The 14550-nt window shown below is 41.5% G+C and overlaps 1 protein-coding gene across 2 annotated transcripts in view; it reads left to right on the forward strand.

Annotated features, from left to right (window-relative positions):
* The window catches only part of CPNE8 (copine 8), a 227624-nt gene that overhangs the window by 58 nt on the left and 213016 nt on the right, over positions 1-14550 (forward strand). For both annotated transcript variants that reach the window (XM_058743122.1, XM_058743121.1), the window contains exon 1: positions 1-409. This exon is cut by the window's left edge. In XM_058743122.1, the coding sequence (XP_058599105.1) occupies positions 273-409 (137 nt within the window). In that variant the 5' untranslated portion in view covers positions 1-272. The remainder of the gene's footprint in view (positions 410-14550) is intronic.

Below are 14550 nucleotides of genomic sequence, written 5' to 3' on the forward strand. Positions count from 1 at the left end.
GCGTGGAAAGGATCACGGAGTGTCCCTTGCTGGGGCTGCTGCCTGCAAGGAGGGGGCAGGGAAGCCCGGAGCCCCGTGCGCCACTTCCCCGGCAGCCTCGGCCTGGGTCAGGACTGGCTCGCGGTTCCCTCGCGGCTCTGCGCGGGTCCGCCTCCCCTTCCCTCCCCCTTCCCGCGAGCTGCCTCCGCCCTCCTTCCTCTGCCTCCACCCTCAACCCCCATCCCCGGCTGTCGGGAGCTGTGCTCGGAGTCCTCAGTCTGCCCGAGCTCTGCATGTGGGCGCCGGACAAGTCCGCGGCGCCTCCACCCAAGATGGACAGCCGCTACACCAGCACTGCGGGCATCGGGGACTTGAACCAGCTGAGCGCGGCCATCCCGGCCACGCGGGTGGAGGTGTCGGTGTCCTGCAGGTGAGGAGGCTAGCCCTTCCCCTCCCTCCTCCTGCTCTCCCGTTTGCCGGGTGGGTAGCGCTTGCGAAGCGCTCGGGGCACCCCGAGGCTTTGTTGGGGTGAGAAGTTGCGCGACGAGTGGGAAGCACCCCAGCTGTGGGTACGAGTCACCCCCGGCTCCAGTGACACGGGGCGGAGAGCGGGAACGAGAAGCGAGTGGTGGGCTACGGAACTGAGACTTTTCGTTTTCCTTCTGGGAAATGCTGTAAAAGTAAAAGTTGGCTGGGCTGTGACTCAGCGGCGGGAACGCCGGCCGCCGCCCACTTTGCAAGCCCTTTTTACGTCCCAGACCCGAGCTGTTGGGTTGGGTGATGACGGGAGTCGAAGGGGGACAGCATTGCCAAAAGCGCTTGCGACCGCTGCGCGCGGTGGCCCGGGACTCCCTCCGCTAGGCGTGTGCGAACCTGCTAGTGCCACAGTTGGCACCAAACCCGGCAGCTGCCTCCCCACCCACTTCCTGGAGCCATCCAGCTTGCTTCCCCCCACCCTTCCGGGCTTCTTGCCTCGTGCCTGTTAGGTAGAGATTTGGGCTCCAGCCCTGTTTGCAGACGAATCTGTGCCGTACCTGAAATCTGGGAAGTCACGACTTTCTGCCTGCAAGTAGACACAGTTTTGAGTGCTTGTAACAACTGACACTCTGCCCAAGGACTTTGCCTGACGTTGCTCGGGTCAGTTTTCCTGTAAACAAAGCAGCATAATTGCTGTTTCGCAGAAGATTTTGAGAAGGAGATAGGCGGACTGTATACTAAATTGATAACGGCACCAGGAGAGGGAGAATTTGCATAATATTGACTCTGGAGCCCACTTTCTTGTTTGCATACTTGGGTCTCTCTCAGTGGAAAACTCTCTTTCCTTTTGCCCACTTTGGCCTCAGGATTGTTTTCAGTGCTTCAAATTCCCCGCCCCCCTCCAATTCTTTACCTTAGCAAAACTTGCGGTGAGAGAATGTAACAAACAAGGGGAATCTTGGATGTAAATAAACCCGGAAACTTAAAATGCTGTCACCCCAGTCGTACTTTATTTTGCATTTTCACAGGACTAAGTCTAAAGCCCAAGGGATGGATTTTCTTTTTTGTGGAAATTCAAGCACCTGCAACCTTAATTGAGGTGTTAATTAGGGGCGAGGCTTTCGGCTATCCCTGAAACTGTATCCTATGATTGCTTGCTTCCTCTTAAGGCTGACCTCACAACTGTGGAGATACTAATGCTGATAGTGATAGCTAAGGTGGGGCTCTTGCCTTATTATGTTTATTGCTTTAAGGGTTGCCTGAGATTTCTTCCTGTCAACAGGTGAAACTATATGGAAAACACTTTTCAGGCATTAATTTCTAGGCCTTTTTCTTTTCCCTGAAGCTGGCATTGGATGCTCGAGGGAAGTCATTAGTATATACACATCATACATAGCCAAAAGTCCTACAATAAGTGTGTTTTCTAGAGTTCTTCTCTGCTGAATATCCTGCAAGGCCTGAATGACATGTGGCCTGTATCTGGCATGAATATAAAAATGTTATAAATTAAATCTGAGTTTCCCAAAAGCTCTTTAGGACTGATGGGGAAATTGTACCTTCACTGGTCTTTCTACCAGTGGGATCCGCATTTAACCACTCTTTTTGTGTGTGTGTGTTGGGTGTGCCTGGAATCTTGTAATTAATTGGCTTTAACCCAGTTTGTTTAAGCTTGATACCTCAGACCCTGGACATCCTTGTTCCAGCCTTTTTTCCGTATCATTGATTTGGTGTCTTGTTTTTTGTTTTTAAGTTTTCAAAAGAAAAAAAAAAAGTCCTGAAATAGAACCCAAGTACTTATAGTACTTACATTGTTGAGAATTGAATCTTGTAAACATAGGTGGTGTCCTCCGGGCTTTGGCATAAGAGACCTGGTTACGGATTCTGGCTTTGTGTCTCAGTCATGTTCCTTTGGAGTTCTTAATCTGAGCTCCTTCATCTCTAAAATGAGGATAATTGTGGTATTTATCTTATATAGAATGTTATCAGAGCTTCGTAACATGATGTCTGAAAAGTGCTCACACAATTTGTGACACAAAAGGAAGTGTTAAAACAACATTAACTATTTTGAAATTGGAAATAGTATTTACTGAATAAATGTTTTCTATATGTTTCAGTATGGAATTCTGTAAATATTCCTCTTTTGTTCTGCAGTCAATTAGTAAAGAAGACAGGGATAGAGGCAGTCTTGGGATACCTGCTCTCTCTTTCTCTTTCTTCTTTGATGAAAGTATAAAGAGCATATGTTCTAGGATGTGTGGGGGGAATTTCACTTAGCAACAAGGCTCAACTGGAGGTCTCTCAGTCTTACTCTGGACGAGCAGAGTAGGGAATTCCCTTGCTTTCTATGTTAGAGACCTCTGATGATTTGCTGACACTCCGAAAGCAACTCAGGAATAGAATCCTTTTTAATAACCTCCTTTCATTGTCCCCAGTCGAAGGCCTTTAAAAAAATCTTTATGACATTTTCATCTTCATTTTGGGGGAGGTGAGAAAATTAACAATTGAAGCTTGAAGCTAAATATAATTCACGGAAATCAATTAGTCTATTCCCTCACCAACTGTTTAATGTCTTTTGTATGTCGAGAATTATGCTCTGCTCCAGGAGAAATGTAAGAGAAGTTCTCTGAAAATGTAAAGTCTGGTTGGGAGAGAAGTATTACGTAATATGTGATGATGTCGGACTAAATCCAAAGATGTGGTTCGTGCACAGAGAGGGAAGAGACCATAGTGGAGTGGAGTGCTTGGAACATATTACAAAGAGAAGATGGGGCTTGAGGGGAGACGAGAAGAATGGGCAAGGCTTGCATTACAGAAGGGACAGTAGTATAGCGTGGAGGTTTTGGGATGGCTACAAACTTGGTGTGTAACGTGATGAGTGCTTTTTTCTAGCTGTGTTTATGTAGAGACAAGCTCCTACCCTATGACTTCCCTTCTATCCACTGTTTAGTTCTGCCAGCATTCATTTTTCTCATTATGTTAATTCATAGATTTTTTTTAAGTTAATTGGGTTACCTAATTAAAATGTCTATAGCTGAAATGATACAACCTTACACACATAAAATAACATTTACAACATTCCCATTGTATTCTGAAAACGGATTAATTAGAATGAGGTAAAAACCAGTGGGAAAAATAATATGCAGTAATCACCTGTTTCCCTGGGCCTTTGGTTTAGTGAACTGTTTCCAACACATAATTTTGGTCATTTTCTCTGAGAAGTTAGCTTATCAATGAAAAAAAAAACAGGGAGAACATTCTGTATTTCTAGACTTTGTGGGTTAGCCATCACATGTAAATTCTTTCACAGCAATAATTTTATAATGATGATACAACCAATTTTAACTACTCAGGTTGAGGGAAGGATACAAAATGTGAGCCCCTACTTTGTGCTAGATATTCCGTGAGGTCCTATCTGACCTGGCCATGACTCTTTTGCCTAATCTACCACCACTTTTCACATGAACACTGTGACTGAATATAGTCCAACCAGTATGTGTTTACCATATGCTAGAACTGGTGACAGATAAATGTGGCTGCAATACACGAATAAGTGGTACAGTCCCATAGCACGTGCCGTTTTGCCAGTGAACTGACTTCCTCTTTGCCTATGGGGCTATGCTGAATGCCACTCTCTCTGCCTTGAATAGCCCTTCCTCCCTTCTTCCCCCTTGTCTTTTTGATTAGCTTGTGCTCTTTTCTTCAAGACTCAGGTCAAACATCTCTCTCACGACTCCTCTCCCCAACTGGGTTTTGCTGTTTTCCCAAAGCAGCTGGTATGTACTAGTATCATAGTTATGTTGTTAATTCTTGGTCTCTGCATTCACCTTGAGGACAAGTTTTGTTTCTTGAATAATCCATGTATCCTGAGTCTGGCACAGAATATGTAGTCCATCAATGCTGGATGCTGTCATTCTCTGAATAAATCAGCTGGCATGGAGAGGGCTGCGTGCCTGTTAAAATACAGATTTCTAGGTACCCACACCAGATCTACTGAATCAAAATCTCTGGGACTAGGGCCCAGGAATCTGGGCTTTTAACAAGTTTACCATGTGCTGATGATACACATTAAAATGTTTACCTGTTTGATGAGGAAATGACTGTGACTGTAGTCATTTTATACGGATTAGCAATCCCTGCCCTACACAGGTGTGAGGAGATAACTTTTCAGGGGTGTGCTGGACCAGACTTAAATGGGATTGGGACAGGAATTTGTCCACCAGTTGTTAAATATAGTGGTTATTAAAAATTAAATGATATAAACCTAAAATTAATGCATTATATTTTAAAATAAAGGCATAGTCAAAAGTTGTCACTTCCTAATTGTTTTACTACAGTTCACTGTTTACTCTTTCGTGACATCTATGCTCTTTTTAATCCGCGTGGTGAAAATATTGTGCAATCTTGTGCTACTGCTCATCTTTTCAGTCCTGTTCAGTGACGTCCTATTGGTAGACTGAAGTTGGCCATGGCGAATATTTACACCATGGAAACTGGCAAATACTGAAAGTCAAGATCAGGGCTTGATTTATGATTTTGTTGTTGTCTGTACTTAAGACCTTCTGTGGGAATCAATTGGCCTTATGGAATTTAAGTAAAAATATTATTATTATTATTGTTTAGAAGTTTTGTGCTCAGCTACACATACTATATGTCGGTAAGTTTATAACATTATATAAATACACACATGCATACACACATTTATGCATCTAGTTTTCTGTTTTTTGGGTTTTTTTTGGAGAGCCCATTGTTAAACATGTGTTACTTACATACACCTCACTGTTCAGAGGCCTTTTGTAAAAGATTATACAAAGGAAAAAGTTTGTTGCTGTTGGACTGTCACTATTAGAAATGACACATTAGAAATGACAGTGTCCGGTTCAGCACTTTTGTGGTCTTGCTTCTCTGCTTAGAATAAGTGGGGCCGTGTGGTTTCAGAATCCATGAGAGGCTGTGACAGTTTGCAAGTGTATTGTGAATGAAACAAGAAGATAATTGAAATTCTGTATGCTTTTTGCTTTCTTCACTTTTTCATGTGTTTCTTTCCGCTTCTTCCTTATTCTCTTACTTTGAAGACTTTGTTTTTCTGTTTCTCCATCCACTGGTAGCATATACTTTGCAAGTTTACATGTTACAGTTCCAGTTCCAGACCACCTGGGAAAGCAAATTTGTATTGCAAGAGAGAAAATCTGCTTGGTCCAGCGGGGATTGGCCCAGTTTGGTTGAAGTAGGTGCATTCGCTGTTCTTATTATCTATGGCAAAAGAAGAAAGAGTTCAAACACAGCAATTGGGGTTTATACCCCAGTCCCTGTTGGTTTATCTTTTAGACATATTCTACCCTTTTCAAAAAAGACAAGAAGTTTGAAGTTAATTGTTAACTGATAATGTTACTATATGCTAGGGGAAGTAGAACGCCTGTTATGCTGTTAATAACAGGTAAACTGAGGGCCAAGTGTGGTATGGGCATAGCATCCTATTCTTCTGGCTCTGTGGTTCCTGAAGTCCTGTGGTTCAAAATTGTAGTGACCCCACGATGCTTTTTTCAGCCCTATTTGGGTTTGGCTTAGCCCCAGAGTTTCAGGAATATTTGTACTGGGGCATTTGTACTGTGATCTTAAAGTCTCAATGTGCAAGGTGTCCAGGTATATCTTAGCAGACAAAAGCCTTACTCATGTGGTTGTTCCACCAATGTTTTGGTCTGCCCTTTGTATTTTTTAATATTTGGGGCCTGCGATGTTCTAAAACAGCCCTGGGATGTGGAGAATGTGAGTCTGGACGCAATTCACAAAGCAGGGCCCCAAGGAAAAGGGTGTAAACGTCTGTGCTCTTTTACATACCTTTTTGTGGCAGAACAGGCAGAAGCCTCCCTACTTGTTTCACTCAAGACAGGGAAGAAAAACAATCCCTCTCAAAGGGGTTTTATGCAGTTGTTAGCCTGTTTTATAATAATGACATTTGCTTCTTAGAGCCAGTTTTACTTAGCCTTGAAGAGCATGGGTGTGGAACTAGACCAGTTCTACCACTATTGGCTGTGAAACGTTGGGAAATTACTTAATGACTCTGTTCCTTAATTTCCTCATCCGTAAAGTGGGGAGAATAATAGCCCCCGTGACTTGTATTTGTTTTGAGGGTTAAATAAGTTGTTGCATCTATGTGCGTTAAAATACTGCTTTTCATACTAGTTAAGTACTCAGAATTACAAATGGATATCCATACAAAATAAAAATCGCTCATATTCCATCCACCTATGAACATTAAAATTGTTTTAATGTTTTATTTTTGAAAGAGAGAGAGAGAGAGAGAGAGAGAGAGAGAATGAGTGGGGGAGGGGCAGAGAGAGAGGGAGACCCAAAATCTGAAGCAGGCTTCAGGCTCTGAGCTGTCACCATAGAGCCCAAAATGGGGCTAGAACTTGCAAACCGTGAGATCATGACCTGAGCTGAAGTCAGACGCTTAACCAACTGAGCCACCCAGGCGCCCCAAACTATGAACATTTAGTTCACTTCTTTCCCATTTATAACGCCATACTTACAGTCCCTCTCTTTCCCTTGAGTGTGTGTGTGTGTGTGTGTGTGTATGCTCACATTATATAATGGGATCATACTATGTTCTACATAATTTATCTTCTGTATTTTTTGTATTATATCATGTATATATTGCTGTCATTCGTTTTTGAAAAAATAACCCTCTGTGTCTCTAGCCTATTTTATGCACACACTATTTATTTGACTTCTCTCTTATTTTCCAAAATTTATTTCAAAAAGTTACTATTCAGAATAACGCTAACGAGTATTCTTATTCACAAACACTTGACAGCAGTTATGTTTTTTTTTTTCTCCTGAGGATGGTTTTCTAGGACTGAAGTTATTAGTAAGCTATCTTCTCAAGGGGATTTTAATAGCTTATTTTCATTGTTCCCCCCTATTCCTCTTTAAATAAGCAGAGTCAAGTCTAAACTACTGGCTGCACCTTTCTAAATACTTTTATTCCCATGAGAAAGTTGCATTTAAAGATTAATGAGAATTTGGGGCAGCAGAGTATAGCAGCAAGAAAGTGGAATTAGGAGCCAGACAGATGTCTTTAAATCCCAGTTTTATCCCTTTTTGGAACGTTATTTTGGGTATCTTATTTCAACTTCTAGAATTTAATTTCCTAATCGGTAATACAGAAATGATTTAAAAACTAGATTTATAGTCTTCTTGGAGAGGTAAATGAAATAAAGTCTACAAAGTGCCTAGGAATGTGCCTGTCACAAGAAATGCACTTAGTAGTTGTTAGTCTTAGCGAAGTTTTTTATGAATACGTTACTAGGTGGCATACAAGCAACACAGAAGAGAGGGCACCTGTATTTTGGACAAATTTATAATCAGTATGGGAAGTCATAGAAACGTGAAATGCAGTGTGGGGGACGTACAGAGTAAAAGTGGTCACAAGAGTGTGGATTTGGAAATGCATAGGAAGTTCCTACAGATTCTACCCCATGGCTCCCAACACCACACAACAACACACACAGTGAGACACGTGGCCCCGATGGGATTTGACAGATTGGAAGTAGTGTTTAACAACAAAGTTTTATTTATTTATTTATTTATTTTTTTTTTCAACGTTTTTTATTTATTTTTGGGACAGAGAGAGACATAGCATGAACGGGGGAGGGGCAGAGAGAGAGGGAGACACAGAGTCGGAAGCAGGCTCCAGGCTCCGAGCCATCAGCCCAGAGCCTGACGCGGGGCTCGAACTCACGGACCGCGAGATCGTGACCTGGCTGAAGTCGGACGCTTAACCGACTGCGCCACCCAGGCGCCCCAGCAACAAAGTTTTAGAAGGAAAGCATATTCTTGTATCCCACCCACAAAATCAGTGGGCTGACATTTAGACAACTCTTTCGTGTCTTACATGTGATAAAACGGATCCAACTAGATGATAATTCAGGCTGATGGCGGAGAAGGTTTTTATTGCCAATAATAAAGTGAGATATATTTAAAAGGTGCCTTGTCCCAAGGGCCAATGTTCATGGCCTGACTTACAATACCTTAGTGTTTTCAAATGTATTACAACCATCAATGTTTATAGCCTCTTCAGCCAGAGACATTAGTTCTTGCGTATTCTTGTTTGAATTATGAGACCTTTTGTCAATTTTAGTCTATAAAGAATAAAACTCCAAGCACTGAGGGAATTATCAGTTAAATTTGTGAAACACCAAAGAAGCAAAGTATCATTGATAGTCCCTGGGAAGCATTTCTGTTAGACCGTACGACTATTCAATTATAAGCTAAAATAATGAAGTCAAGAAACATGCTATATATTTTATTTAAAGTCAAAATGTATGCGAGACAATGTAGAAAACACTTAACATATACTGATTCACTCAGTCCTCACAATTTCTATAAAACAGGAGATTTATGTCCTATTTTATAGGTGAGGAGATTGAGGTTCAAAGAAGGTTTAAATAATTTGGCCTAAGTCGCACATCAAGGAGGTGGTGAGGTTGAGTTCCCAGTCCATATATGTCTGGTTCTTAGGTGCATGCTTCTGTCCACTAGACATACTCTGGCATTCTTCCATAAGTTACTCATTTTAGGCTTTAAGGGTGGGATTCTTTCCTATCAGTATTGATGTGTTGGGAACTAAAGAGAAAGGACAAAGCTGAGAGACACAATTATAGTAGATGATATCAATACCATCACAAAGGGGAGTACAGTTCCTCTGTGCCGTTTCTGTTCCCTGTTGGTGAGAGCTGTGGGTAGAAACAGTTCAGATGAGTGCCATAAACCTTAACAATTTGGTGTTTGACTTCCAAGTATCGATTCTTACCTTTTTCTGCTGCTGAGTTACCTAATGAAGCTGTGGGAAATTAAGTAATGAGAGGGCTTTTTAACTAGAAATCAGCAGGCAGGGTGAGATGAAAGTTAAATGCTGGACAAAGGTGATGGACCTGGTAAATGAAAAGTAGAGGGAAATTAATTGACTATGTGACATTCATACATACCATTGGAGTTGAGAACCGACTGCAAGCTCTGTCATTTCCATCCCCTGCTTTCTTAATAATGAAGTCACCACTTAACTTGCTTGCTTTTCAATAATAGATTCCAGGGTTTCCTTTCACGACAAATATGCTCTTCAGAATTCTGTGTAAATAAAATAATTGTTTAGATATTGAAAATGTCAGCACAGTATTCTGACTAACTGCATTGTGATGTAACTGTAAAAGTCAATATTTTCTACTTGGCTAATTAGTTGCTCTCTCTCTGCAAATATATATATATATATATATATACATATATATATATACATATATATATATATGTATATATATATATAATATCTCAATTGTCAAGAGAGTGCAGAGAACCAGATATGGTTGTAATTGTCATACCTGATCGAAACTAACATGTTTCTCAGCGTTAGTATATTAGTGGTTTTAGAGTCATTTTGAGAAATTTGCTTCTCAGTGCCCACAGAACTTTATATTTTGTGTCATCTCTGTGTGTATGATGTTGTGGGCATTCTTAACAATCTTTTTTTTATCTAAATGTACTCCTGTAAAGGGAATATCACATTGTTTGTGGCTTTCTAGGTAATTGAAAGCTCAATCATTCTTCTTTAATGTCTTCAATAGGTTTTCATGTTTCCCAGCCATAAAGCAAAGAATGAGAGAGAGTTTGGACAGAGCTTATTACCTTGCTATCTCAACGTTCAAATTAATTGTGGAAGCAGAGACACTACAAAGCTGATTGCAATTGATTTTATGTTAGAGGTTTCATCCAAAGCCTCTTTGTAGGCATTGGGAAAAGGAGGCATAATCAATATTAAGTGGGTAGTGAATGTTTCTCCTAATTGGTAATTTGAATTGGTGAATTTAAAAAATGTTTTTGGAGAGAAGTTTGAAGTATACTAGCTGAAAGATGATTGATTTTCAACCTAAGATATGTCTCACAGTTTAAATTAAATGGTTTTAATTTCTTTGTTTCACTGACGTCATTTTGTCATTTGAATGTCATTTATGTGACTTCTTCTTTCCTTGTGGAATATGTCAGTGAAGTCTGGGAAATCCCCAGGCTTACGTTGTGTTTCTGACACTGCCTCTGTGACCTTTGGCAATGCCACCAGTACTCTGAGAAAGCATCATTTCCTAGGATGGTTGAATCCCTGGTTTAGACGACCTGGGATGTCACTCAGAGCTTGATAAGTCAATGGCACTGGAAGTGAGACCTTGAAATACAATGTAAACGTGCTTTGATTTGAGGAAATCTTATGATTGGCAATGCCATTTGAAAACCTAGGCCCTAATTCCAGTGTCTGAGTTTTTAAAGGGATATTAAGGTAGACTTTCTCTAATGCCAACCGCTTCCCACTTCAAAGTCCTCATTTCACTTAATATTCTCCCGAAGGATGTCAAATTCTACTGTTGCTGTTCCAGGGATCTATAGCTAGCTTTCTTCATCCTGAAAATGAACAATGTTTGATATTAATAGATATCTGTGCCTTTCTTTCAATTTACTTTTGTGATATGTTACCCCTGTGCCCCCCCCCCCCCCCCGCCCCCAACTCTTGGCAAAGATAGAGCTTTGAGTGCAGATGGCAAATTGCTTCAATTTTGTGTTTACCAATCAGTTGTTCCTAAGCGCTGGCTGCCTGAAGTAGCACCTGGAAAGATTCTTAGGTAACATCTGGGTTTTGTGGGAAAGCATACTGTCTACATTTGACTTTGACTTTTGAAATAAGGTAAACCAATACCAACATGTATACTATTACTTTTCTATTGTTATAACCTTTAACCTACTTACAGTGTCTGCTCAGTCACAACTTTCTATTCAGCTCGGCTCTCCAAAATGTTTGTTGCTTCCCTTTCCATTCCTGCTGCCAGCCTTTTTGTTCAGGAAGTTGTATTTTCCCCTAAGAACGTTAAAATATTCTCTGAACTATTCTCTGTGACTCCAGAATTCATGTTTTTGGTCTATTCTTCACCTGTTATGTAGTTAGCTTCCCAAACAAAGGTTGAATTATGTGGTTTTCCTTTTGCAGAAACTTTCAGTCTTTCTCTTTGCTTACAAAATAGAATCCAAGCACCTTAACGTGGTGTTCACAGTCTCCCCTCATTCTGGACAGACATCCCCTGCCAGTCACATCTCAGACATGGACTCTAGCCAAAGTGGAGTACTTGCCAATCTCCATGTCTCTTGTGTATGCTCTTGCTTCTCACCATTGTTGGTACTTTCCTTGAGGCTGAAAAGCCTCCCACCACGCCCCCCACCCCCAATTTCTGTACCTATCCTTGATTGTCAGGGTATACATTGGAGATATTGTGGGTTTGGTTCTAGACCGCCACAGTAACGGGAATATTGCATTAAAATGAGTCAAATAATTTTTTTGGTTTCTCAGTGCATGCGAAAGTTATGTTTATACTATACTGCAGTCTGTTAAGTATGCAGTAGCACTGTGTATAACAAAACGTGCATTCTTTAATAAAAAATCCTTTATTGCTAACAAATGCTGACCATCCTCTGAGCTTTCTGCAAGCCATCACTTTGCTGGTGGAGGTTCTTGCCTCGATGTTGATGCTGCTGACTGATCACAGTGGCGATTGCTGAAGATTGGGATGTCTGTGGCAAGTTCTTAAAATAAGAGAACAACAAAGTTTGCTGCATTGATTGACTTTTCCTTCCATGAAAGATTTCTCTCTAGCATGTGATGCTGTTTGAGAGCATTTTATCCTCAGAACTTCTTTCAAAATGGGAGTCAGTTTTCTCAAACCCTGCCACTTCTTATCAATTAAATTTATGTAATATTCTAAATCCTTTGTTATTTTAAGAATCTTCACAGTATCGTTACTAGAAGTGGATGCCATCTCAAGACACCACTTTCCAGGCGCCTGGGTGGCTCAGTCGGTTAAGCGTCCAACCCTTGATTTTGGTTCAGGCCATGATCTCACAGTCGTGAGATTGAGCCTCACGTGGGGCTCCATGCTGAGTGGAGCCTCCTTGGTATTCTCTCTCCCTTTTTTTCTGCCCCTCTCCCCCTCTCAAAAAACAAAGAAACAAAAAATGACTTTATTTGCTCATCCATAACAAGCAATAACAAGCACCCCCTCATCCATTCAAATTTTATCAGGAGGTTGCTGCAATTCAGTCACATCTTCAGGCTCCACTTCTTTTTCCAACGTTTTTTTTTATTTTTTTTATTTTTTTAAATTTATTTATTTTTGGGACAGAGAGAGAGACAGAGCATGAACGGGGGAGGGGCAGAGAGAGAGGGAGACACAGAGTTGGAAACAGGCTCCAGGCTCCGAGCCATCAGCCCAGAGCCTGACGCGGGGCTCGAACTCATGGACCGCGAGATCGTGACCTGGCTGAAGTCGGACGCTTAACCGACTGCGCCACCCCGGCGCCCCTCTCCACTTCTAATTCTAGTCACTATTTCCACCACCTCTGCAGTTATTTCCTCACTGAAGTCTTGAACCCCTGAAACTCATCCGTGAGATTTGGAATCAACTTCTTCCAAACTCTTGTTAATGTTAATATTTAACCTCTTCTTATGAATCACAAATGTTCTTAATGTTGTCTAGAATGGTGAATGCTTTCCAGAAGGTGTTCAATTTTCTTTGCCCAGATCCATCAGAAGAATCACTGACTGTGGCAGCTTTTGCCTTATGAAAGGTATTTCTTAAATAATTCTTGAAAGTCAATATCACTCTTTGATCCTTGGGCTGCAGAATGAATGTGTTAGTGGGCATAAGAACAACGTTAATCTCACTGCACACCTTCATCAGAGCTCTTGCATGGTCAGGCGCATTGTCAATAACCAGTATTTTGAAAGAAATCTTTTTTTTTTTTTTCCCTGAGTAATAGTTCTCAATAGGGGGCTTAAAAGATTCAGTGAACCATGTTCTAAATAGGTGTACAGCCATCCAGGCTTTGTTGCTCCTTAAATGGAGAACAGGCAGAGTAGATTTAGCATAATTCTTAAGGGCCCTAGGATTTTGGGAATGATCCATAAGCGCTGGCTTCAACTTCAAGTCACGAGCTGCATCAGCCCCTTGTTAGGGGGTTAGCCTGAGGAGAAGGTATTGGCTTCTCTTCTCTACCTATGAAATCGCATCTTCTTCTACTAGAAGGCTGTTTCATCTACACTGAAAATCTGTTGTGTAGCGTAACCACCTTCATTAATGATCTTAGCTAGAGTTTCTGGATAACTCGCTGCAGCTTCTCCATAAGCAGCTGCTGCTTCGTCTTGCATTTTTATGTTATGGAGACGGCTTCTTTCCTTAAGCCTCATGAGCCAACCTCTGCCAGCTTCCAACTTTTCTCCTGCAGCTTCCTCACCTCTCTCAGCCATCACAAAATTGAAGAGAGTTTGCGCCTTGTTCTGGATTAGGCTTTGGCTTAAGGGAACGTTGAATGTTGTGGCCAGTTTGATATTCTATCCGGACCTCTCAAGCTTTCTCCATATCAGCAACATAGCTTTTATGCTTTCTTATCGTTTGTATGTCCACTGGAGTAGCACTTTTAATATCCTTAAAGAACTTTTCCTTTGCATTCACAACTTGGCTAACTGGCTCCAGAGGCCTGGCTTTTTGCCTCTCTTGGCTTTCGACATGCCTTCCTGACTAAGCTTCATCGTTTCTAGCTTTTGATTTAAAGTGAGAGGGGCGCCTGGGTGGCTCAGTTTGTTAAGCCTCCGACTCTTGATTTTGGCTCAGGTCATGATCTTACGGTTCATGAGTTTGAGCCCTGTGTCGGGCTGTGTGTTGACAGTATAGCCCCTGCTTGGGATTCTCTCTCTCCCCCTCTCTCTGCCTCTCTCCTACTCCCAATCTCTCTCTCTAAATAAATGAATAAACTTAAAAATAAAGTGAGAGATGTGTGACTCTTTCTCTCACTTGAATAATAATTTCGGTATTGTTGAGTCTCAGGGAATAGAGTAGCCTGAGAAGGAGAGAGATGGGGGAACATTAGGTCAGTAGAGTGGTCAGAGCACACACAACATTTACGATTAAGTTCGCTGTCTTCTATGTTATATGGGTGTGGTACATGGTGCCATAAACAATTAGGTGTTACAATAGTAACGTCAAAGACCACTGATTCACAGATCACCAT

The sequence above is a fragment of the Neofelis nebulosa genome, chromosome 8, assembly GCF_028018385.1.
Source record: "Neofelis nebulosa isolate mNeoNeb1 chromosome 8, mNeoNeb1.pri, whole genome shotgun sequence".
Classification (NCBI taxonomy): Eukaryota; Metazoa; Chordata; class Mammalia; order Carnivora; family Felidae; genus Neofelis; species Neofelis nebulosa.